We start from the raw sequence: 27,124 nt of genomic DNA on the forward strand, positions 1-27,124 counted from the left end.
CAGGAATTATGATTTTCGATGAAGAGACGAGTAAATACGTTGTATAACTTCAACAAGTCATACCCTTACTCAAGCAATATAAATACCTCTGCATACACATAAACGAAGGAATGACTTACTCAAGCATCCACCAAATGAAGGGGAAGCGGAATGCAGCAATAAAGAAACATAAAAGCACCTTGAGGTCACAATGAATATGAGGTTGTGCATGGAATGTAGAAAGGAGTAATGGTTCCAGCGATGACGTTCGCAAATGCCATTCTGTGCTTAAAATCGGATATCTTATCGGGGTCGTTAACCAGAGATCAGTAGGCCGGTTGGCTCTGGGAGCCCATAGTCAAACCACAAATAAGGCAATGTAGTGTGACATTGGTTTGGCGCCTTTTCAAGTCAGAGAAACGCAGAGCAAAATTTGTTTTGAAGAAAGATTAAAGGAACATGCATTGACAAAAATAACAATAAAAAGGGCGGCTAAAGCGCACAAGTATCTGTGCCTAAATAGCGTGGGCACAGAATGGAGGAAGAGGGCAAGAAAGTTGACAACCAAGTACAGAGTAATTGAAAGTGAAAATAGACGACCAGCAGTCACCAGACAGAAAGTAAGAGGAACAGAGAAAGTGGATTCGATGCAAAGAATAGATATGGAGACCATGGAGATTTAAAAGAATAGGAAGAAAAAAATATCGCAGTTTCAAAATAAGGGCGAAGCAGTGAATGCTATAGCAACACGTTAGAATACGAAGTTTAAGACTATTACATGTAGTGGCCGTATGAATTGAAGTAGACGTAAGCTGACTAACTAAAAACGAGCTGTTGTACTTGGGGTCTTCTATACGAATCCTGCTGTCGCGCAATACTATTTATCTTTCTAAATTAAAGTTAACGACTTTCTTGGCGACTTTACCACCCATTTTCGGCATCGGGTATGTTCCATACCTCTTTCCTTGATCGATCCCTATAGTAGTGAGCAGCCGCGCCAATAAAATTACACGATTTTCAGGTTTGAACCCTGTTACTCTTTCGCACATTTAGTATTCAAGTCTGGGAAGATGCGAGATAAAAGACATGTGCTGTCGGTGTCTTTTTTCTTGACATTTGTTTGTGGGCTGCCATTCTCAAAGTTCTTGAGAATAATTTTGTCGGGGATTAGGACTTAGTATATATTAGCAACATTAGCAATAGAATGCTGCGGTAATATAATCCGCTTATGTAATGTACCATGTAATATACCATGGCATAGCATATAGCACAAATATACCTAAGTAAATACGGAACCTCACGGCAACGCCAGCGACGGCAATAATTCGCGTGGAGTGTTCATTTAATTACTATCGCAATAAAAGAATTTATTAACATTTTCGTGCGTGCGAAATAAGGTTGTAAATTGTGACCGTGATGATGTCTTGAGCAACACGGTGTGACGGATTTCAAGTATGCCCCCCATTTACAGTTAGAGAGTTCGTACAGAATATGTAGGCGTTTCTTTAATCTTGTTTCTTTTCTTTGAGTTATTGTCGAGTATAAGTTTTGATGGCGAATTGGCTCAGCCAAATTTGATGAATATTAAGTGCACATACCGTCCTTGCACCAGATTAAAACACGACTCCACTGCTGTTCGGCATCAATTTCGCAGCTGAAATACGTGCCCTTAAGTGAAACCATGTATTATTGTGTTTTTACTTTCAAGAAAGCATTACATATACAATCGGGCAGAAAAATTTATTACATAAATTAACACGCTAGACATAAATGAACGCGCTACATTAAAGTGAAACTACTTTTCAATAATGAAAGCACAAAATTAAACAAATGGAAGAAAGAAGGAAGACAAATCCGCCTGCAGCTCCACCAAATATTTATATAGCACGCAAATATTTTTTTTTAGATAAACGGTATCCAACTGCTTTCAATGGTCATCCATCGGTGCGGCATTCGGGTGGCCAAGCAACAGTGCAACGAGTGGCGATAAACGTCGTCCGAGAGGAACCTCCTCGCGACCGGTGCTGGTGGCCCACCCTCCTGCGGATTTCTTGGTCAATGAATCTCGGCAGTTGCTTCTTCATCATCCACACTATTTTCAATATTTGCTGCTCCATCTTGCTCTCCCATAGCTGGACCACATGGACTTGACGTCCGAGCAGGGAGCAGCAACCTCCTTCTCACCGCCGAGCTGATTGGCGCGGCTCCTTTGCGTATCTCTTGAACCTTTCGTAAGCCGAGGGTAGTGTCCGGGACCTTGGGTCGATAGGAAGCGAGCGCGGTTTCTCCTCGGGCCTGGGACTGGGTGTGGGATACGTCTGACGTGGCTACGGCGACCACGGGCTGACCTGGACGCCTGTCCTATTTGTGCCGGTGGTGTTTTTCTTGGCGGTGCAGTTCTCTAGCTCCGTCGCACTTGGCTGCGGTGGTGGTGGAGGCGCCTGGAGTAACTTGTCAATCTTGACACGAAGCTCCTGTACTCCGCTGGCATGGCTCTCCCGGAATGTTTCCAGCCTCCGCTTGAGTTCCACGATCTGTGCAACACGCTTCCGCAACGGCGACTCCAACTCGGTGAACCGGGCAGGGTCCCATTCCTCGGTCTGGGCCACGGCATCGCGCGTTTCCTGCACCACGTGCAGAGCTTGTGACAGACAAGAATAGGAAGGCACGTGGCTCCAGCCGTCTTTCTTTCTGCGCATTTCTTGCTCTTTGTGCTCCCCATCGACGTCGGACTCATACGCGTTGCTGCTCGACGAGCTGAAACGCGCGCGCCGAGGTCCGCCGTCATCACCCTCCGCGTGCTGGCGTCTGCTGTACTTGGCCCGCGAAGACCCAGACATGGCGGTAGCTCCGCCCTGAAGGAGGGATGTGCAGCTGCATGTATCTTCGTCACTGTGGTCCTGGTAATATATGAGCGAGTACAGAACGTCGTGGGCCACGCCAAATCCTGGGCGCCGGTTCCGAAAAGCAGTCAGGGCGCCGTATACTTCGGGGATTAGCTCAGTCTGCGAAAGGTTCAGCGCTTCCAGCAGGTCGTCTTCCTGGGACGGACGCTTTTCCGGCAGCACTGCTCGCAGCTGTATCAATAAACACATAGGCTCTGACTCGGCTAGAGCCTTCGGTTCAGGCTCCTCATTCACGATAACTTCGTGCTCCCAAGTGAAGCTGGATTCTACCACCACAACTTCAAACACACTCGCCTCGCATTGCCTCCTCTTCAAAGGCTTTGTGATGTGCGATGATCGAGCTTTGCACTTGTCGCTCGGCGCTGTCTCTGAAGTCGGTAGAATGTCATCTTCGGAACAACACACGGAAGCAGCTGCTTCTATTGCGTTTCCAGGAACGCCAGGTTTCAGCTGCATTTCGGGAATGGCGAAGTGTTCCGGAAGGCTTACCTTCATGTTGGACGGCAAGCTACTGGGACCGCCATTTGTCGAGCCGAACAACAACTTGGTCTTCAACTTCTTTCTCCTGCAGCTCACTCGTGCAGCGATGGTTGACATGCCTGAAGTTGGCCAGGCTCTGATGGCACCCACGAAGCGTTGGGAGCGCTGGTTCTGGCAGCCAGGTTCCGATGGCAGACATGGAACGAATTTGTCACGAGCAAAACGCGCAGCTCGCGCCTGGACCGCGCCTGCTGCAAAGATCTCCTTGACGTCATGTCTCGTGATTTCAAGCAAGCGGTGCAAGGTTCTGGCGTCGCTTTTGAAACTGAGGTATAATTACACGTTTTCGTTTGTTCTCCCTCGACGCGTTTCCTTTTTGGGCGGTTCCGGGTCCCTGTACTCTGTTTGGAATTAAAGTCGTGGTCGTAGCAAAGGTACTTAATTATTAACCTGTCACCAGTAAGGTTGTCGTAAACGACGAACACAAGCGGGGCATTTTCCCGCAAGGATGGAAGAAGAAAACGAAGATGCAGCATCGCTTGCATGATTGGGTCAATGAAAGGGGTAGGTGTAGGTATGCTCATCAATCGAGGTATGAAGTCGCAAAGGGTAAAACAGACATGTACGGAGCATTTATTTATTAGCGGGACATGGCAAAGAAGACATGGCTTGGAGTAGCTTACCTATGGACAGGTAGTGAAATTCGATTAGAGTGTGCATTTAATTGATATCGCAATAAAAAGAATTCATGAACTTTTCCGTACGTACGAAATACGTTCGTAGGTTGTGATCGTGACGAAGTCTTGAGTAACGCAGTGTGAAGGATTTCAAGTATGTCCCCCATTTACATTTAGAGTTAGTATAGAGTAGGCAGAGGAACTTTAATCTTGCAGCTTTCCTGCGACTTTCCAGCTGAGAAATTTTATTGTCAAGCACAAGTTTTGATAGTGAATCCGTTCATGTAATTTTGCTGGATATTAAGCGCATACACCGTCCTTGTACTAGAATATACTAAAAAAATTGTTTTCTAGTAGTCGATTTGCTCACAATTTTTTTGTATGACATTCATATAAGTACATCCTGTGTCCTCTTGAAATGTTATTTTCTCATAGCCTGCTCACATTATTTGTCCCTTCGTGCAGCCCCTGTTGATGTACAGGCGCCGACAAAAGTGGTATACTCCACGCAGCGGGAGCCGGAGCAACGGCAAACTAAAGCTCCTTAAACTTCGTAAAGTAGTGCCACGCTTTGAAGAATGCCGCCTCCTCCTCGCGCGCTCTGGCCGAGGCCGACGCCGCGTCGCTATTGGCCTAATAGCATCACGTGGGCCCTCGCGCCGCGCATCAGCGCCATTTTTGCTCTAGAAGTGTCTACGGAGTGGCGAGGAGCGCATGTTGGCGCCGTTGCTACGCACGAGCAGTGTAGGCGGCGCCACAGTCGTGGAGGGAGCGTGAAAGAGAGGAGAAACGAGGAGGAGTGAAGGTGGAGGAGGAGAGTGTCGTTTTACGAAGTTTAAGGGGTTTTACGGGAAACTAGAGTTACTGTATATGCTATCGTAGGTAGCAGAGTTGCGCGTAGGTCCGCCATCTTGCCTGAGAAGCAACCAAGTCTATGCGGCGAAGCTGCACTCCGTTTTTGCAGGCGACATGCCTAACGTATCGTCGATCGACCGTGGGCGCTTTTGGCATCGCTTGTGCACCGCTTTTCCGCCAAATCGCAAACAAAGCGCATCGAAACAACTGACTTGATTAGATTGTGAAGAAAAAGGCGCTGCCCTTCTTTAGCGCGCGGCGTAAGATGCAGCGCGTATATTAGTTTTTTTTTTTTTTGGAGTTGCATTCACCTGTGCACTTTCTCCGCCCTAATAACGTATGGGCACTCGCGTATCTAGAATAGATAGTGTATTCTATATACGCCGATCAGATGCAGCATTCGGGAACCGCGACGGTAACGATTAGATCGCACCGAATAAACTTAGGGAATATGGTGATGTTATTTTATAGATTCCGGAAATCCTACAAAATTTTCCTGCGAAAAAGCTACTTCACAAGGTAGTATAAGGCTCGAAATAAGATAGCGCATTAAAAACTGGACAAACTTTAGTAATTGAGGTAAACAATCAGATACTTTAATAACTTTCCTTCGCTTGAATACTGCTTGGCACTCAGGTTTTGTTTCAACAGAGATAAATACGTTACTAAGAGCAGTGCAGTGCTCTTTTAGCATGTAAACAGTAACAAAAAGCACCGAGCCGCAACTACCTCTTTTTTTGGCAATAAAATCACAATGGGAATTTCAGAGAAAAAAACAAACACTAGTATATGCGCGTGCAAATATTTTGATATAATGAGCTTTATCAAGTGGCGCTCTTTTACAAAGGGAACTGTACTAAATATAATGAGGCTCATACTTGCTTATGTGCCATAGCTCTCAACATGTAGCCAGTCTAAAATATTACTGGCGAATCAATGACCAACCATTGCTATTTCGACTCTGGTACCCCATTAGATCTTGTGTAGGAACATATCCATCTACCAGCAAGCAGTGGATATCAGCTACACCTGCAAGTGTGATTTCATTATGTGCCTTTTCACTGCAGGGATTCCAAAAGCAGCCTTCTGTGGGAGTGTAGCGAAAGTTTTTCTCACAGGATTGACATAGCTACATTATAGGGAATAATTCAAAACACAGTTAGGCCCTTACCGTATGTTAAATGACGACATTCATTCCTCTTGCATCCTGGTTCACATAAGCTGTAGTAGATTAAATATCTTTACTTAGTAGTAACCTCTTTCATATTCAGAAACAACCCAAGCAATGCATAATCATGAAAATGTGAGCTGGCTTTTTTACGACACTTCTGTGAAAGCAGTGTGTTGCATCACATGCAGAAAACTGGTAATTCCAGCTAAATCTTCTGTATAACTCTACGTGCTTCCATTATTTAAAAATATCCAGACTTGCAGTAGCTTTTAATATTCCAGCTGTGAATTTTTTTAGCACAGCCCAAAAAGCACGTAGCTGTTAGTCAAGCAATTTCATCTCGTACACACTTGACGCAATAGGCAGTTGGCTGAAAATTTGTTTGTTCATGTGTCTTTACCTGAACACCCTTCACTAGTTTTACAAAGGAAGAAAAACAATTACTGCAGTAAGGTGTCACGAGGCAGGCCGACGAAACAAACGTGAGATGCGCTGCGCACGTTGCGTTGTTGCTACGCAGCTAGCACGCACGTGGGCAGCGAACGGCAAGATCGGCCGGATTGGATTTGAATTTGACTGGCGATAACTTGTGTCAATCCAGTTCGCTGCAGCGGCGGCGTCGGGAAATACAAAAATTGGCCCAAACATCTGCTTCTCCGCAATGCACGGTTGCTTGGCTACCACGTGATGACGTTCTGCCAATAGAGGAGCTAGCGGCGTGATAAAACAGACGCGCAACTCTGCTACCTGGTAGCACATACAGTAACTCTACGGCAAACTGCATCGCAACGCCATCTACAGGCAACATCGTGGACCATGTCTGCCGATAATAAAGGGCACCCATTGGCTGTCTCGATCCCAGATGCCGCCTGTAGATGGCGTCGCGATGCAGTGTACCGCTGCTCCGGCTCCCGCTGCGTGGAGTATGCCACTTCTGTCGGCGCCTGTACATTTGTACTTGTTTCTTAAGCCCCAGATGTCCTCAAGTTACTTTTATGTAGTTTTTATGGGCACCATTCTGAAATTTCCCGGGATGAATAAAACATTTCGTTCCCCTTACTTAGCAGGAAAGCGAATGCACTTCGCCGCACATCTAGAGACTGGTTTCTCGAAAATGGTGATGGTTAAAAATTTATTCAACGAAAACGTGACTCCACTGCTGTTCGGCATCAATTTCGCAACCACGCAATATGTGCCCTTAAGCGAATCCATGCATTTCTGTGTTTTTACTGTCAAGAAACCAATTACATGTTACACAATCTGGCAGAAGCATTTATTAGATAAATGAACACGCTCAACAAAAAATGAAGGCGCTATATTGTAGTAAAATTTTAAATTAAACAAAACGAACAATAACGAAAGACGAATCTCCCTGAATCTCCATCGAATAATTCTGTAGCATGTAACTTTTTTTTTTCAGAAGCAGTCTATCCAACAGCTTTAAACGGTCATCCACCAGTGCGGCTTTCAAGTGGCCAAGCAACAGTGCCACGATGGTGTTAAACGTTATTCGGGAGAAACCGCCTTGTGACCGGCGCAGGTAGTCCGAGCATGGAGCCCGGTTTCTCCTCAGGCTTCGGACGGGGTGAGCGATACGTGTGACGCAGCAGTGACCGTGGCTGCAGCGGCCGCCACAGCAACCGGCGGCAGCAGTTGGCGGTGCAGTTCTTTAGCTCCGCTGCACTTAGCGGTGGTGCGGGCGGAGGCGCCTGGACCAACTTGTCAGTCTTGACACGGAGCTCTTGTACGTCCCTGCAATGTCCTTCCCGAAATTTCAAGCCTCCCTCCGAGCTCCGCGATCTCCAATACGGCGAACCGGGCAAGTTCCCATTCCTGGGTCTGGGTCTCGGCATCGCACGTTTCCTGCACCGCCTGCAGAGCTCGTGACAGACAAGGAGGTGCAGGCGCCTGGTTCCAGCCGTCTTTCATTCTACGTATTTTCTGCTCTTCCTCCTCTCCATCGACGACGAATTCGTAAGCATTGCTGCTCGACGAGCTGAAACCTGCGCGCCGAGGTCCGCCGTCATCACCCTCCGCGTGCTGGCGTCTGCTGTAGTTGGAACGCAAAGACCCAGACATGGCGGCAGCTCCGTCCTGAAGGAGGAATGTACAGCTGCATGCATCTTCGTCATTGTGCTCCTGGTAATAGATAAGCGAGTACAGAACGTCGCGAACCACGCCGGGTCCTGGGCGCCGGTCCAGGAGGGCAGTCAGGATGCGGTGTACTACGAGAATTAGCTGAGTTTGAGAGGGGCTCAGCGCTTCCAACCGGTCATCCTCCTCGGACGGGTCCTTTTCCTGCAGCGCTTCTCTCAGTTGTGTCAGTCTATCGATCACCTCTGACTCGGCGAGAGCCTTCGGCGCTGGCTCTTCGTTCACAATGACTACAGGCTCTCCAGTGAAGCTGGTTTCTACCAAGACAAAATTGGACACACTTGCCTCGCATTTCCTCCTGTTCAAAGGCTCGGTGCTGTGCGATGATCGAGATTTGCACTTGTCGCTCAGAGTTGTACCTGGAGCAGCCGTAATGTCACCTTTGAAACAGCGCTTGGAAGCAGCTGCTTTTAGCGCGTTTTCAGGTACGTCAGGTTTGAGCTGCATCTCGAGAAGGGCGAAGTGTTCCGGAAGGTTTACCTTCATGTTCGATGTCAAGTTGCTGGGACCGCCGCTTGTCGAGCCGAACGACAGCTTGGGCTTCACTTCCTTCTCCTGTAGCTCACTCGTGCAGCAACGGTTGGTATGCCTTGAAGCTGGCCAGGCTCTGATGAAACGTGAGAACATTTGGGAGCGCCGGTTCTGGCAGCCAGATTCCGTTGGCAGACGTGGAAGGAATTTGTCACGAGAAAAACGCGCAGCTCGCGCCCGGATCGAGCGTGCAAATATCCACGCAGTCAGCAAGTCACGTGATGTCAAGGAAGCGCCGCGAGGTTCGGCGTCTCTTTTGAAATTGAGGTATAAAAACACGTTTTCGTGTGCTGTCCCTCGACGTGTTCCTTTGTGGGCGGTTCCGGAGCCTGTCTGGAGTTAAGGTCGTGGCCCTAGCAAACGTACTTAACGATTAGCCTGGCACAATAACGGTTTTCGTGGTCGACGAAGAGGAACGGGTAATATTTACGCAAAGACGATAGAAGAAAACGAAGATTCAGCATCGCTTGCTATGCGCAAGAGAGGCAACAACTACAACAACAATAACAACAACAAACAGAAAGACCGCAAAAATGAAGAAAAGGATTTACAGTCGGATTCTGTAGTACCTCCTACTACCTCATAGTCATTTCTTTTACTCTTGCCTACAATGCGAGTCGCGCCGAAGCGCATTTCCCGCTAGAAGTCACAGCGGCGTGACCTGCGGTAAAGTACACCGTTTGCATGGCGTTGAGTTGCATAACGCTGACGAGAAGCTTATACTGCAATCAGGGAATGCTGGCTTTTGGTCGCCATTTTGAGAGATAGACACGCGTGCATGGAGGAAGAAAATAAACTGTAGGAGGGAGCACTGCGACAAGCAGTCAGCCTTCACAAGCCAACTCTCCGTAAAATAATACATTTCACCTTTTGTCTCCAAAAATAAAGTGCAGTTTCACCCCGAAAGGCCAAGCGTTGATTGCGATAGCAAATTAGTAGACACCTAAACGAAGTAAGGATAGCAGTTTTTTTTTTTTGCCATATAAACTTGGAAACATTCGCTTACGAACTGAATTAGCAGGCGCGGTGTGAGCGCTCACAATGAAACACATCAGGCTCGATGAGCGCGGACACTCCCTGTCAAAACGCTGCCGTGAGCAAGCGCTGCCCACGCAGCGAGCGAAGTGGCCTCCGTGCTGTCTATCGCTTCAATGCAACAGCGGTGAGAACACAGCGCGCACAAATTTATGAGCCGTCAGCAAATCCCTTTCAAGATAGAGCGGGCGAAGACTGCGCGCGGCTGTACAAAGCACGCAGCTGTTGACGGAGTCGTTGACGGAGAGAGCCACACTCTCAACTTCCTTCGTCTAGCCTCCGCAAGCGATATTCCTTCCCTGCGTTCTGCTATGTATACTGTAGCTTGAGGATCGCGTGGCAGATACGTCACGGGCCCCGCCTTCATTTATTTAAAGCGAAGCTTTCTTCGCCTCTTCCTTTGACTTTCCGCTGTTGCTGCTGCTGCTGCTGCTGTCGTCTTGGGCCGGTATTTTGTAGCGATGCCTTTTCCGATTCTATGCTTTTTCAGGCTTTTCGCGCTTGGCCAGTGGTCAGAGCGACGGTCTGCCCACATTATCAACGGTATCAGGCGGCCGTGTGTGGTGGATGATAAGAATAGCATAGAATAAGGCATAAGGCATCGCTACAAAATAGCGGCCTTGAATGCCCATAACGCCGGCCGCGTCGGGACGAAGTTGAGACGTGGCCATGTCACCAGAACATAAAAAGCGTGCGCTGTCGGTGTTTTGTTTAGAAAAAGTTTGTTTAAATAAGGGACCATACGAACACTGATTCACAATTACGGCCCAATTTCTCCAGGACGATAACATATACAAGAAGCGAAGGATTGTATACACGGCACGTTCTCATGACGTTAAGGGGTAGGACGCTACAAATCTATGTAAAGAATTACGATCCCAATTTCGAATCACGCTCAGTCAGCCACTTCACTGCCACCAACGTTGCTCACATCTTGCCCTTCAGTCTTTACAAAGTTATTCCTCAGAAGTTTGAGAATGGCGCATTCCAAAAGCAAATGTAAAGGAAAAAGAACACCGACAGCACATGTTCTTTATGTTAGCTCTTCTCGGACTGACCTATCAAAAGTGCGAAACATTAGTAGGAGATCGGTATACGCAAGAGACTGCGTATCTACCAGAAAGCTCGCCTTCGTGGAGGGAAGAAGAAGAAGAGCCGAGCGGCGTAGACGTGCTTCGCATGGGCTCTGTCGACTTTCATTATTCTTTTAAGAAATTCACATCGGAGGACCGAAGTCTTTGTCGGACGACCTTCGTGAAGTCATCCAGAACTCCCTTGGGAAGTTTGAAGACCGTGAGTGCATATTATTTTGCGCTTTTGGACTTTGAAGTTCTCCGGGGTGGCGCTGCCGTGTTAAGCCTCACGCCGCCGTACGTAGCAGCGCGGAGGTAGGCGAGGCGCTCCGCCGCCTTTGCCGCCGCTCGCTTGCTACGATTACTCGACACTCACTATGGCGAACATTGCTGGATCCCAGCCGGCCGCTTCTACTTCTACCGGAGGGAGTGGAGGTGGAGCTGTTGCTACAGCCCCACCCGCCCCCGGTGCTATTGTTCGAGCTGCCGCCGGGCCTTCGTCGCAAGAAACTACAGCCATGGACTTCCAAGACATTTCGGAAGATCGCCACGACGACCCTGCCACTATGGAAGAGGACCTTTCGCAAGGGACGCCATCGGAATGTCCTTATTCCAATTGGTCATTACACCTCAAGCGAAGAACGAAGAAGAAGCTCGCCAGAGGCGAGCAAGTGTGCGTGGCAGGCAGGGTGATCTCTCCGCTATCACCCTCCTCTGCCACCGCGTTATCATCATCATCCTACGCAGCTGCCGGCGCTGGGGCATCAAAGAAGCCTTCCTTTAAGAAGAGGCGACGACTCCCCCCACTGCCACGTAGCGACTTCAAAATCATAATTCGACCCAAGAAAGGCCTTCAGGTGAAGAGTTTCAGCAACCACCAAATATCGAAAGCCGTCTCGGCCGCCTGCGGAGGGAAAGTTGACGATTCGCATTTCATCGTGCGCTTGAGACCCGGTTCCAACATAATTATTGTTAGTACCCCAGATCAGGAGGTCGCGGATATTGCGCTCAAGATCACGCGGATTGTGCTGGGCGGCAACTTTTACGAAGTCAACTCTTACGTTGCGGCACCAGACGGAGTGGCCCGGGGCGTCATTCATGGAATCGACCCGGATACCCCGCCCGAGGAGCTTATGACTCACCTAAGGGTTAGGACCCAAGGCGTGGAAATCGTGCAGGCCCGCATGCTGGGAAAGACCAAGACGGCCTTGATCACGTTCAGCTCTCACGTAGTTCCACGATACGTCTACTACTACGGAGGGGAGACCGAGTGCCACCCCTACAAGCCCACAAAACAAATCTGCTATGTGTGCCAGCGCATGGGACACCGATCGGACGTTTGTCCTACCCCGAACATCAAAATCTGTCTCGCTTGCGGGACGCACGACCCGACGGACGACCACGAGTGCTCGCTCAAGTGCGCCGTCTGCGGCGAAGCCCACGCCACGGGGTCTCGCGAGTGCAAGCAAAAGCTAAAGAACAACAGCACTACCACCAAGAAGCATCCTCCACCCGGAAGGAGGAAGGAAGACGACGACAATGATGGAGGAAGGCCAAGGCGAAGCCGCCTACGGTGGTTCAGCTCGGAATCCTCGGCGAGCCGCTCAAGGTCCCGGGCCCAGTCCAGGTCAATGTCCCGGTCCCGGTCCCGGTCCCGGTGCCGATCCCCATCCCGATCCCGGTCCCAGTCCAGGTCCAGGTCCCGGTTCCGCTCGGAGTGGCCAAAGCTAGGAGAGAAGCAAGGGCAGCGGCAGCCTTCTACCTCGACATCCACGTCTAAACAGAAGAACCAATCGGGCAAGAAGAACCAAGCCAACAACAACAAGGTGAGCCGGAATCAGTCTAGTACCTCCTCCGCTCAAGATACCAGTGAAAATAGTGCATGCTCCCCAGAATGTACGCGCATCAGGGAAGAAAATAAAAAACTTAAGGCTCAGGTTAACGACCTAAACCAACGCATGCAACGCTTAGAAGCGTTGCTAAGCAAAACTAGCAACAACACACAGGCAGGGTCGCAAAGCGGAACGATAGGCCACGAGCCCGCCATCTCCATTCCTCCCCCCTCAAGAACCACCACGCCCTCATCGCTCTCCGGTGCGGCCTCGGCAGCGGCAGTCCAGTGTAGTCACCCTCGAAGGTATTTATGCTACGATACAACAGATGCTTTACCAGATGGGCGAATTAAACAATAAAGTCAAGGAGAACACACTAAGCCATGAAGACCTTGAAAGAAGAATACGCAAGGTTGAGTTTGGCTCGCGCAAGCGGGTCGACGACGAGATCAGCAACCCACGCGTCAAGGCGTATAGGCGCATAAACAACACGGGTGACGTCAGGGACGCCGACAACTGCGACGGCGGTGGCATGAACGACAGCAATGGCTAACACCACACGCAGCGCGCCCGAACACCTCGAGATCTGGCAGTGGAATTGTCGCTCTTTCAACAAGAAGGCAAGTTCACTCCAACTCTTCATCCAAAATCACCTATACCCCCCGACGTCATCTGCCTTCAGGAGGTCGGGAACCAGCCGATCAGGCTACGGGGTTACTACGTAATTAAACACGCGGGATCACCGAAGGTCGCGGTTTTAGTTCGCAAAACGGTGACGGCCGTGGGACAGCATTATCAACATCATGACATTAATCACGTGCTAGTGGAAGTCCTCCCGCAGAAGAGGGGTAGACGTAGCACTTTCATCCTGAATTTGTACAGTCCGCCGAGGGCTCAGAAAGACGACTTCCGCAACATCATTTACGACAGCGTGAGAGCCGCTGGCTGCAACCAGCTGGTTGTGGTTGGAGACATGAACGCTAGACACACGACTTGGGGCTACCAACAAGACACGCAAAAGGGAAGGTCGCTCCTCGATGCGGTTGACCAAATGGGCCTCGAATTGATAACCAACCTCCTCCAACCAACCCGAGTAGGCAACAGTGTAAGTCGAGACACGTTTCCGGACCTGTCATTTGTCAAAAACGTAAGGGAATACTCATGGGCGCACCTGGGCGAAACATTGGGCAGCGATCACTATATCCTCAGCATCTCGGTATCCACGCCGAAACTCAAGAGAACAATTGGCGAAATTAGGCTTACGGACTGGGAGGCATTCAGGCAGTACCCCCCTCCCGAAAATGGTATAACGGACATAGCGGAATGGATGCAGCACCTCCGGGACGCCCACATTCAAGCCACTAAAACCATCCAGCGCACGGTCGAGACGCCCGAAGTCGACCGCCGGCTCTTACACCTGTGGGAAGCCCGTAAGGGCCTCCTCAAACGGTGGAAGCGACAGCGGTTAAACCGGAAACTACGTCTACGAATCGAGAAAATAACAGACGAAGCCAGAAATTACGCAAACGAGTTGACGCAGCAAAATTGGGTACAGTTTTGCACCTCGCTCAAGGGTACCCTGAGTACAGCGCAGACGTGGGCCATCCTACGTTGCCTGATCGAGCCCGACAAGGCGAAATCGACAACCAGTCGGACGCTTCTAGAAATCGCCCACAAGTTCCCCGGAAACGACCAAGATCTAATTGACACCCTAAAAACCAGATACCTGGGTAGCGACCCCATACAACCCTGCCTCCTAAAATATGAAGGAGAACCAAGACCAGAACTGGACGCTCCCATCACGGAGGAAGAGGTGTATGCCGCGGCACGAGCCTCACAGCGCAACACTGCTCCCGGAGTTGACAAAATCACCAATGCCATGATTAGAAACCTGAGCGCGATGCACATCCAGGACTTGACCGAATACCTAAACGGGGAACTCTGGAGCAAGGGCCACGTACCGAACGAGTGGAAACATGCGGAAATCGTGACCATTCCCAAACCCGGCAAGAAGCCCGCGATCGACGCCCTGCGTCCCATCTCGCTGACTTCGTGCCTCGGCAAGCTGTACGAGAGGGTCATCGAAACCCGCCTCCAACATTACATAGAGGACGGTGACCGCTTCCCGCACACCATGCTTGGCTTCAGGCCGGGACTTTCTGCTCAAGATGCGTTCCTAATCCTAAGGGAAGAAGTTCTCAAGGGCATCCCGAAGGGAGGAGAACACCTCCTGCTCGCACTCGACCTAAAAGGGGCCTTCGATAACATCTCCCACGAGGCCATTCTCAAGGGACTGAACGACATCAGCTGCGGGGAGCGCATCTTTAATTACGTTAAATCGTTCCTGACGGGCCGGACGGCAACCATCGGAATAGGCAAGACTCGATCGGATACGATCGACGTGCCGAACAAAGGAACACCGCAAGGGGCGATAATCTCCCCGATTCTATTCAATGTCGCGATGCTAGCGCTGACCAAAGAGCTGCGGAAGATCCCCGACCTAGGTTACGTCCTGTACGCAGACGACATCACGCTCTGGGCCACCAAGGGCTCCCTAGCGCGAAAGGAGGCGACCCTTCAAGAGGCCGCGACGGCCGTGGAGAGATTTGCGGCAGCGAGCGGGATGCGTTGTGCGCCCGAAAAGTCCGAAGTGATCCGGGTGCACGGAGGAGGAATCTACAAGTCCCCCGGCCCTATCGACCTCTATCTTGAGGGCCAGAAGATAACGGAAGGCAATAAGACTAGGATTCTGGGTTTTTGGATCCAGAGCAACCTGAAAGCCTCCCACACCATCCAAACCCTAAGGTCTGCCACCAACCAGATCTCGCGGATTATAAAACGAATTACAAGAAGCCGCAAGGGCATGCGAGAAGAGGACACGATTCGCCTCGTCCAGGCTCTGGTGATCAGCAGAATAACGTATAGCATGCCGTATCACTATCACTCGCTAAACAAACGCGACCAAGAACAAGTCGATGCCATCATCAGAGGCGCGTACAAAACGGCCCTGGGTCTCCCTGTCACCACCTCAAACGAGAAGTTAGCGGCCCTCGGGATCCATAACACCTTCGCTGAGCTGTCGGACGCGGTTATGGCTTCGCAAAAGGCCAGACTACAGAACACGGCGGCGGGCAGAGCCATCCTCCACCGGACCGGAACGGCAACGGAGCTCCGTGCCCTCGATGGGCAACGATCATTCCCGCCAGAGGTCAGAGGCAAGATCAAGGCGAACCCGATACCGAAGCACATGAGTCATGAACTCCATGAAGGACGACGCAAGGCTCGCGTCGACAGACAGCGCCGACAATTCAAGGGTGACCCGTACGTAACGTACGTGGACGTGGCGGCGTACCCTGTAAGGGGCCTCTTCGCGGTAGCCGCCGTGAACGGGAGAGACAACTCCTTGACCCTCGCGGTCTCCGTAAGGGCAGAGACTCCAGCTGCGGCTGAGACCATAGCCGCGGCGCTGGTAATAAAGCAAGAAGACAGGGTAGGCAGGGAAGTCCATGTCGTTACCGACTCGCAACAGGCCTGCCGTAACTTTACGAACGGACGAACACCGCTGCTGGCGGCTCAGATTCTAGGCCCGAGGCTGCAAGAATACCATCAAATCACGTGGACGCCGGGTCACGCGGGTCTGGAGGGGAACGAAAGGGCGAACGCCCTAGCTCGAGCGCTAATCAACCGAGCGGGGCAAGACCAATCGTCTCATCAATCCCCACCCTTTACCTTCATGCCCCTGCCATCCAATTACTGCGACCGACTCGAGATCCAGCGACTCAACCGTAGGATTTATCCTCCGCCTCACAAAAAGCTCAGCACTGAAGATGCCGTAGCTCTCCGACTTATACAGACTAACACATTTCCAAACCTACACAGATACAGTAAAATGTTCCCACATACATATCGCGGCATCTGCCCCTGGTGCGGCGACACACGCCCTACTCTCTTTCACATCTCGTGGGGGTGCGAGGGCAAACCTCAACACTTAAAGACTCCTAGCACGTCATTTGAGCGGTGGGAGGTACAGCTGACCGGCGATACCCTGGCGGGACAAGAAGCTCTCGTCCAGCAAGTACGTCGAGCAGCCATGGCCAGTGGAGTCCTGGAATGAGGACACCACCCACTCGACCTCAAGAGCAACCACCTCGATGGTCCGAATAAATGTTTTTCTCTCTCTCTCTCTCGCCTTCGTGCATAGCGTTCGCAGCCAGCGTTTCCCGGTAAATGTTACGTTTACTTAAGCTGCAGTTGCCGGAAAGCATGAAAAGCAGTAAGGGGTCTTTGAACGCTATTGCGTTTCACTCTTAAAGGCGAAGCTTAAGCGTCCTCCAAAATTTTCTGAGATACCGGGCCCTTAAAGCTATGGCGTTAGTACACAAAGGAAAGACGACCCGAGAAGTTCGTGTCAACATTTACGCCGCGTCACATGTGCACAATGCCCTCTGGACGCGGTAACTAGGCGTGACCCCCACAAATGCAGTGCAGGAGCTGCCACGCCTGTCTCCGTGCTCACCTGTAAAAGCAACGACAGTAGAGGTAGGAGGTGGGGAGAACGTTAGCGAGGAAATGTAGAGAGAGAGGAGGCAATTTTGTGAGCTACAACGCTACAACCCAGAATGGCACCGAAGCGGTAACATTTGACATCACGTCGCGACCGTCGTATGCCGTCAATATATCACCGCCAAATAACGTCAATGAACGCAAACAGCAGACAAAGCTTCGCTTACATCGATTCCCACAATGCGTGGGATCTGCATATTTTTTCACCGGTGCTTTTTTGCTGCGCGGCGTACTTCCGCTGACGGCGTCACGCACGCGCTGTTGCGTTTGTCTCGTTTCGCGCAGCGCATGATTGTGCGTGCTGTGCACGAGAACACCTGACTAGCGGTATAAGTCATTGCTACACGAACACTGAGGCAGACACAAGCGGATCACAAAGCATGATCGCGCGCTGGAACACGGTAGAAAATGGCATGGTTTCGTTGTACGCGCGCGCTACTACACGACGTGAGAACAAGCAAAACAAACGGAAGCACATCTCTCTTACGGCGGTGCGAAGTAGAACAATAACACGCAGGCATTCGGTTTGTGCGTTTTATTATTTCTCTAAACTTTAGTTCGTCTATTGAAGCAACAGATTACACAAATACCAGAGGTTTCCTTGAATAATTCTCTAAATCACGTGCCACAATCAGCGACGTCACAGCACTGCCATGCACGTAGCGCAATTGTGCGATACGCGTCGACTCTCCGGCTGGAAGCGCGGTGCCTGCGAGGAGAAGGGCAAACGGGGTTCGGTTTGAAATGTCAGCTCTTTCCGTGGCACGTAGCGATGTAATACTTAGTAGACACGACCGTTAGCGCGCATTGTATGCGCGGTGCTTGTCAGCTCAAAATGACCAGACCTGGGGAGAAGCCCTTTAATATTTAAGTGTTGAGAAGATTTAAGTTAAAAGGCATGCAGCTGTCGGTGTTTTGTTTCATGACATTTGTTTGTGGGCTGTTATTCTCAATATTCTGATGCATAATTTTGTTAGGAATGTAAGACCTGGTATCAGTAACTTCACTGATAGAACGGTATGGCTATATAACCCACATATAGCGCATGTCCTATGACATGACATGACATATAGCATACATATAATTCTATAGAGAGAGAAGTCTTTCTCGATGATAATTCCTTCGTCGGCTCTCGTGCGCGTCGGATGCTGGGATCACGTGCTCTCTCCGAGCAGCGTCAGCGACCACAGGCCGTGGTTCTATTGTTTCTGATGAGGACTACAAGGTTATTCTGCCCCACTGCCAACTGGAAACGCTTCTCTGAACACTGTTTCTCTGCATTGTGGTGTTTCTGCCAGGCCATACCGAATCAATGGATTTAAAGAAATTGAGCGACTACAAGTAGTTAAGGATGTAGCGTCGATTGGTGCCTATCAGATTAATCGTGTCTGGGCGCTAACAAAACACATTCAATGGCCGCAAAGCAAGTGTTCGTAGAAAGAAAAGAACTGCGCATCAAAGGTAAAAGATGTCTTCTCATCGATCCCAACGACAGTCAGGTGAGAATCAAGCATCATTGGCTTCCTTACCATATCAGTGAGGACGCCATACGAAAAGCATTGGAACCATATAGAAAAATTGAGGAAATGAGCAGGGAAACGTGGTTGACAGGAAAATTCAAGGGAGCGCAAACCTCATATAAGACGGTGACTTTGAAATTCAAACACGGACTCACTGTCGAAATGTTTCCGCATCAGATTCGTATACAGGGCAGTAACACTTGTGGTTGTGCCCGGAAGACCACTCCTGTGTCTGAGATGCAAGAGATTGGGCTAAATAAGAAAGGAATGTCGTATCCTGCGGTGTTCTGTATGCCACAAGTTTGGCCTTGAAACCGACGACTGCAGGAAACCTTACGCAACCATGACACGGGACGATGGCGAGAACGACGACGCAAATGCGCTCATGGACGAGGATGAAGCTGCAGGAACATTGCAGCGTCGTGACATTAATGTTTCATCGTGGGTGCCTGAACTTGAAACACCAGCCACGCAAGAAGAAATTAATGCCGGTTTTCCAGCGAAGGCTGCGGCAGTAGTTTCGCCAGCTGTCGGGAAGCCGGAAGAAGATTGCAGTGATAGTGTTTCAAGCTCCATGCCCTTCAGTGGCGGTGGAGTCGCCGACGGCGTTTGAAGTGATCTACCCAGCAGCAGAACTAGAACGCCCGGAGACGTCCGTGGCGTTTTAAGACGCGGTCTCTGTGATAGAAGCAAAGGTTGTTGACCTGGGAGCAGAACGTTCCGAGACGCCAGCAGCGTCTGAAGTCGCGGACTTTCCGATGGAAGGGGAGGCGCCGGAGGCGTACCATTTTTCTGGAGTCAGAGCCGGAGGCCGCAAGCAATATAGGGCTATAAGGATACCTGGACTTTGTTCAGACGAGGATGAAGTCAGGGGAGCGTCGTAGCCATCAAGCAACGGTGCCAAACGCAAAATCGAACGCGGCCATAAAGAGGAACCGTTCGTGTTAACACAGCTCCTCGGATACCGTCCATGGCGAAACGGCACAAGCACTCCTTGTGACCCATGAAGATCACGTCTCAAAAGTATGCATCACATGGACGGATTAACGGCAGTTATTTCAGTATGGCTTACTTAAAGCTAGCAATCTTTAACTGCGTGAGTTTGGTCGCACGCAGGAGGTAGCAGTGGTTTCTAAATCTACACTTGCAAGAAAATTGTTGACGTTCTATTTATTCAGGAGACTAAACTTTCATCGGGTGTGCAGTTGGAAGAGATGGATCCCTCGCAATCATTACTCGTTTCCTTTGTCATCGCTTGCTTGTGGATACTGTGGAGGGACGGCAGTTTTGGTAAAGAAACAGCGGTACTAGCATATCTGGAGTGGGATAAGGACCGAAACGGCCGTGTATGCAGTGTGAATTTGTTTTGCCGGAATGAACCATACAAGCTTATTTCGATTGGTGCTCGGAATGGTGAATCGCTATAAAAATGGTTCAGGCCTTAGGCAGTATCGTGACTCACCGTGCCGTACCATATTTGCCGGAAACTTTAATTGTGTTTTATGTGCTTCTGAATGAGTAGCCTAGCAGAGCTCAGGAAGCTTTTGCGAGACTTTGACTTGCAGGATGCTTCCGAACTTGCGCCAGAAGATAATTACTGTTTTACACATCGGTAAGGGGACTATCATTCAAGCCTTGATTGGTTTTACGTGTCTAGCGATCTCTCATCGTACAACGTGCGTTATAAGGGGAAGCCTGCCGCATTCTCTGATCATGCGTTTGCCGCAACCATATTTGAAGAAAAGGAAAGAACAAGAAACAGGCGCAAGAAGTGGCAGCTGTGGAAGCTAAATGAATATCTGCTGGATGACAAAGAAATATGCGCAAGCATTAGGAATCTGATCAAGGAAAGAATGAAAGGAGGGAACGTAGACGCGATATTGTGGGAAGAGATAAAAGAAGAATGTGAGATGTTTCTACTTACAAAAGGACAAGAAACAGCAGCACTAAAGAAGAGCGAGAAGCCGAGCTTGATGCCAACGCTGAAAAATCTCATCGAAGCCGAAAACTGTTACCCGGGTACCTTTACAGTAGATATCGAAGAGTACAAAGGGCAGCTGCTGTTAATCCTGGAGAAGGAGTACAAGGGCGTTATTATCCGGTCTAGGATGTAATCACAGCAGCGAGATGAGGAAGCGCTTAAGATTTTCAAGACAAAAGAAAGACAGCGCAGCCGAAAGAAAAACAGAATATAAGTAACACAATGGAGACAGGATTCTCACATCACAAAACGACGTCGAGGCTGCTTTTATACTCAAGCATACAGGGACCTCTTAGAATATGGATGTGACCGTGAACTCTTGCAAAAATAGGTTTCAGCGTTAAATTGCATAGATGAGAAGACAAAACAGCAAACGGATGAGTGTATATCAGAGAGCGAAATAGAATGGGCCATACAAAAGCTAAAACCATGGAAGTCGCCAGGAATTGATGTGCTCAGCATTGCCCTTTACAAGAAATTTTCACCGAAATTAGTCCGACGACGTTGACATTTCGATACGAGCATTGATGCCGACGTAGCGATGATTCTTACTGTCCTACTGCGAAAGAAGAAATCAAGGCAAGTGTGGACAATGAGCAATTTCCGGCCCATTAGTCTTTTAACGGCCCATTATGAAATTCTTGCCAAATTTATAGCTAGACGACTTGAATTTGTCCTCGGAACAGTCATCGGGAACCATCAATCATATGGCATCAAAGGACGTCGCATCAGAGATAATATGCATGCTTATACGGGTAATGTGCGAGGCCACGTCCGTTAATGGATCCAGGATAGCGGTTTTGCCAGTGGATCTGAGCAAGGCTTTCGACAGAGTAGCACATGACTTTCTCTTCAACTTGCTTAAGGCCTGCAAGATTGGGGATCGGCTTCTTAAATACAGAAGTGTCTGCTACAGGCAAGTGTCGACGCGACTGGTAATTAACGGGCAAACAACTCCGACAATATAGCTCAACAGATCCATTAGGCAAGGATGTCCCATATTACCTGTTCTTTTTGCTCCGCACTTGGAACCCCTGTGCCGAACCATTCTGAAAGACGCTGACATAACAGGCTTCAGTTTCGCAGATACCTCCCTGAAAGTCCTAGCCTGCACCGACGACCTTACGCCTCTAAAGAAGTGCGCCAAGGAGTGCAGCATGTCAAGGACTTCGGAAAGTGTCTGATACTAAATCGCGAAAGGTGCGCGGGTGCATAGCTAGGTGCAAGGGGCTCAAAACCAACCACCTTTCTAGATGTGAAGTCGTCTGGAATCATCAGCTACATCGATGTGTGTTTGTATACTGCCAACCTGCAGAATGGACAATATACAATTCGAAGTAACACTCCCGCGGCAAAAGTGCAACAGTGGCACGCAAACTGTCCCACTTATGAACAGAGCACTTGTGCGTAACACTTTGTTCTTTCCGGCTATATGGTGCTCTGCGCAGGTGATGCTCTGTTTGCCGGCTCACGTGAATCGACTACATAGATTTTGGGCAACACATATTTGGAAGTCACGGTTTGAGCGCATGAGGCGCAGTAATTTATTCTTAAGTAAGGCAGAAGGAGGCCTATAGAGCTGATAAAAGTAGAGATAAAACTCAAAGGTCACACGTACATTATTCTCCAAAACCAAAACAATCATATTATACTTCATTATTTCAATGATGGTGCCCAAGCAGCCCCACGTGCGCGCACCTTAAAATTCTACAGGGAAGTGGAGCCGGCAGCTCACTTCTTCGAGCAGCGTTTTTCTAAAAGTACCTAAAAAATCTAAAACAGAAGAGCCGCTACTGGAGCACTATAGATATGCTATCCCCACCACCGCTATATCGGTCTCGAGATGAAATCCAGCTGGAGTCTGACGTTTTCAAGCCTCTTCCAAAATATCCTGTAAAAACAGCATTAAGGATGTTTTTTTGTTAAGTTACCCCTTGAAAGTTTTACCCTTCAAAACATGGCTAAGTAACAAGGTTTTTTTGTGTGTGTGCCGTGGTCAATGCTCTGCCCCTTTCCAGAATCGTTGCAGCACGTCTTCTTGTTCTGTACAAACGCAGCACACTTTTGGTACAACATACGAATTGTGTTTCATGTACAGATATACCCAAATTAGGAAGGCGTAACGTTTCTGACAGTGGAACATGACAAAGCTAACAGCAGTGTTGAAACCCTGATATTATTAAGTTTGTATGCAACTTAAAGATCACTAACTGACTACGTCCTAGCTCAAGAAAACGCGAAACCGGCGTGCACTCACTTTTGTGACGCTTTTGCATAAACAGGTTCGGTGCTTGGCGGCGACGATGAGTTAAGCGAGAGATGGCATGGGTGGCAGAAGCGCATGCTGCAAAGAAGAGTATTATGTAAATGTGTGATTCCTTCTCACTGTGACAAAAAAAAAAAAAGAAAAGCATCAGTGCCTGGCACTTGCTATGTTTAAAAAAAAAGACAATGAATTAAGTCGGAGAATAAAAAGGCATATAGCAAGCATATACGAAAATATATACAAACCCTCGCGGTGACGCTGGCGGCGACGACGACGGTAAAAATTCGCTTGGAGTGCGCATTTAATTGATATCGCAATAAAACAAATTCATGAACTTTTTCGTGTGCACGAAATAAGTTGGTAAGTTGTGGTCGAGACGAGGTCTTCAGTAACGCCGCGTGAAGGATTTTAAGCATGCCCGCCCATCTACATTTAGAGAGTTTGTGTAGAGCAGGTAGAGGAACTTTAATCTTGCGGCTTTCCTTCGAGTTTCCAGCTGAGGAATTTTGTTGTCAAGCATAAGTTCTGATGGCGAACCCGCTAACCTAAACTTGCGCAAAATCATGCGCATCAGAACATACTAAAAAAAAATAGTTTTCGAATACCCGATTTCTTCACATTTTTCTTGTACGAGATTCATACAAGTACATCCTGTGTTCTGATGACATATTTTCTCATTGCCTGCTGACAAATTGTCCCTTCCTGCCGCCCCTGTTTATGCACATTAGTACTTGCTTTTTTGAGCCCCAGATGTCTTCAAGTTACTTTTCTGTAGCTTTCTTATGGGGACCATTCTGCAATTGCCCGGGATGAATAAATCATTTAGTTCACTTTACTTAGCTGGAAATCGAATGCACTTCGCAACACTTTTAGAGACGGGTTTCTCGAGAATGACGATGGTTAAAAATTTCTTCAACGAAAACATGACTCCCCTGCTGTTCGGCGTCAACTTCGCAACCGTAATATGTGCCCTTATGTGAAGCCATGCATTTTTAAAATTTTTACTTTCAAGGAACCGCTTACATACTACACAATCTCGCAGAAGCATTCATTACATAAATGAACACGCTCAACAAGAATGAAGACGCTATATTTTAGTAAAATTTCAAATTGTGACAGCACAAAATTAAACAAAACTAACAACCATGAAAGACGAATCTGCCTACATCTCCACCGAATAATTATGCAGCATGTAGATATTTTTTTTCAAACGCATTCTATCCAACTGCTTTAAACGGTCATCCACGCGTGCGGCTTTCAGGTGGCCAAGAAACAGTGCCACGATGGCGTTAAACGTCATTCGGGAGAAACCGCCTTGTGACCGGCGCAGGTGGTCCGCGCCAGTTTGCATATCTATTGGTCAATGCAGTTCGGCAGTTGCTTCTTCGCCATCCGCACTATTTTCAATATTTGCCGCTTCATCTTGCTGTAGGTATAGGGGCTCTCCGCGACTGGCTGGATCCCATGGACTCCACGTCCGAGCATGGAGCAGCAACCTCCTCCTTACAGCCAGGCAGTTCGTGGACCTCGGCCACCAGCAGCTGTTTTGCGTACCTCATGAACTTCTTTGCCAGCCGGGTGTAGTGGCCGGGGCCTTGGGTCGATGGGAGGCGACTGCGGCTTCTCCTCGGGCCTGGGACGATGTGACGGGTACAACTAGCTGCGGCGGCCGTGTTCTGACCTCGGCGCCTGCACCATTCGTGCCGGTGGGCTTCTTTGTTGGCGATGCGGTTCTTTAGCTCCGCTGCACTTAGCGGTGGTGCTGGTGGACACACCTGAAGTAGCTTGTCGATCTTGGCTCGGAGCTCCTGCACCTCGCTGGCATGGCTCTTCCGAAATGTTTCTAGCCTCCCTCCGAGCTCCGCGATCTCATTGTAGCGCTTTCGCAGCGGCGGCTCCGACACGGCGAACCGGGCAGGGTCCCATTCCAGGGCGTGGGTCTCGGCATCGCACGTTTCCTGCACCACCTGCAGAGCTCGTGACAGACAAGGAGGTGCAGGCGCCTGGTTCCAGCCGTCTTTCGTTTTGCGTATTTCCTGCTCTTCGTCCTCTCCATCAACGACGGATTCGTAAGCACTGCTGCTCCACGAGCTAAAACGCGCGCGCCGAGGTCCGCCGTCATCAGCCTCCACGTGCTGGCGTCTGCAGTGGTTGGAACGCGAAGACCCAGACCTGGCGGTAGCTCCGTCCTGAAGGAGGGATGTGCAGCTGCATGCATCTTCTTCATTGTGGTCCTGGTAATACATGAGCGAGTGCAGAACGTCGTGGACCGCGCCAAATCCTGGGCGCCGGTCCAGAAGGGCAGTTAGGATGCGGTATACTACGGAAATTAGCTGAGCCTGAGATGGGCTCAGCGCTTCCAACTGGTCGTGGTCCTGTGACGGGCCCTTTTCCTGCAGCGCTTCTCTCGGCTGTGTCAGTATATCGATCCCCTCTGACTCGGTGAGAGCCTTCGGCGCTGGCTCTTCATTCACAATGACTTCAGGCGCTCCAATGAAGCTGGTTTCATCAGGGACAACTTTGGACGCACTTGCCTCGCATTTCCTCCTCTTCAAAGGCTCGGTGCTGTGCGATGATCGAGCTTTGCACTTTTCGCTCAGAGTTGTAGCTGGAGTCGCCGGCATGTCAACTTTTGAAAAGCGCTTGGATGCAGATGCTGCTATCGCGCTTGCAAATACGTCAGGTTTCAGCTGCATCCTGAGACTGGCGAAGCGTACCGGAAGGTTTACCTTGATGTTCGACGTCAAGCTACTGGGACCGCCGCTTGTCGAGCCGAGTGACAGCCCGGGCTTCAACTTGCTTTTCCTGTAGCGCATTGGTGTAGCGAAAGTTAACATGCCTTGAAGCTGGCCAGATTCTGATGGGACAGGCGAAGCTTTGGAAGCGCTGGTATCTGGCGGCCAGGTTCCGATCGCAGACATGGAACGAATTTATCGCGAGCGAAACGCGCAGCTCGTGCCCGGGTCGAGCGTGCAAATATCCACGCAGTCAGCAAGTCACGTGATGTCAAGCAAGCGGCGCAAGCTTCTGGCCTCTATTTTGAAACTAAGGTATAACGGCGCGTTTCGTTTTGGTAGTTCCGGTCCCACTTACGCGGTTCGGAGTTAAAGTCGTGGTCGTAGCAAAAGTACTTAATGATTAGCCTGTAACGAGTAAGGTTAACGTAAACTACAAAGTGGAGCGGGGAATTTTTCCGCAAAGACGAAAGAAGAAAACGAAGATGCTGCATCGCTTGCTATGCGAAACAGAGGCGATAACAGCAACAACAACAACAACAACAACATGAAATAGAAAGACCGTAAAAACGAAGAGAAGGATTTACTGCTGAATTCTGCAGTTCCTCCGACTGTCTTATAGTCCTTTCGCACTCTTCTTACATGGCGAGTAAAAAAATTAAATTATTGGGTTTCATATGCCAGAACCAAGATCGCACCGAAACGCCTTTTCCGCAAGAAGTCACAGCGTCGTAACTTTGTAGCAAACTGCGCCGTTCGCATAGGGTTGAGTTTCTTGACGCTGATAACAAGCTTGTACTGCAATCAGGGAATGCTAGCTTTTAGCCGGCATTGTGGAGGTATATATAATACAAACTAGGAGTGAGCATTAGGCCAAGCAGTCAGCCTTCGCAAGCCAACTTTCCATGAAATCACCACTTTCCCCTTTTTACCTCAAAAAAATTCCAACAAATACGTATCTCACGATGAATGTTGACGGTTAATGCTATATTGATATGTTGACGGTAAGGCTTCAACACTATAGAATTGAAGCAATGTAGCGGCACACCGTATTGCCGCCGCAGAGACGCGTTATATGTAAGTCTTCGTATGCAGCCTGGTTCCTCTCTCACTCGTACCACTTAGGGTGACTGAATGCCATGTCTCTCGGCTGTGCTACCGAGACTCCCTATTACAACTGTTACTACAACTGTTACTCCCTACTACAGCGGTTCAGTGTATTGTAATTCGTGTGTGGTGCGTGTGTGAATATACATTCATAAAAAGATTGCCTGAGCATCTGGCATTTGACAGAGAACGGTTCATTGCCGCTTGTTGATGTCTCAAGTATGGAAGCGGACAAGGAAAATAAATGGTGCTGTGATTT

At 49.4% G+C, this 27,124-nt stretch overlaps 1 protein-coding gene across 1 annotated transcript; it reads right to left on the reverse strand.

Moving 5' to 3' along the window:
* Window positions 1-7,325: 7,325 nt before the first annotated feature.
* LOC142573986 (uncharacterized) lies at window positions 7,326-8,921 on the reverse strand. The gene has a single exon (XM_075683186.1). The coding sequence runs from the start codon at window positions 8,847-8,849 to the stop codon at window positions 7,791-7,793; it is 1,059 nt and encodes a 352-aa protein (XP_075539301.1). The 5' UTR covers window positions 8,850-8,921; the 3' UTR covers window positions 7,326-7,790.
* Between the last annotated feature and the right edge of the window lie 18,203 nt (window positions 8,922-27,124).

The sequence above is a fragment of the Dermacentor variabilis genome, chromosome 3, assembly GCF_050947875.1.
Source record: "Dermacentor variabilis isolate Ectoservices chromosome 3, ASM5094787v1, whole genome shotgun sequence".
NCBI lineage: Eukaryota > Metazoa > Arthropoda > Arachnida > Ixodida > Ixodidae > Dermacentor > Dermacentor variabilis.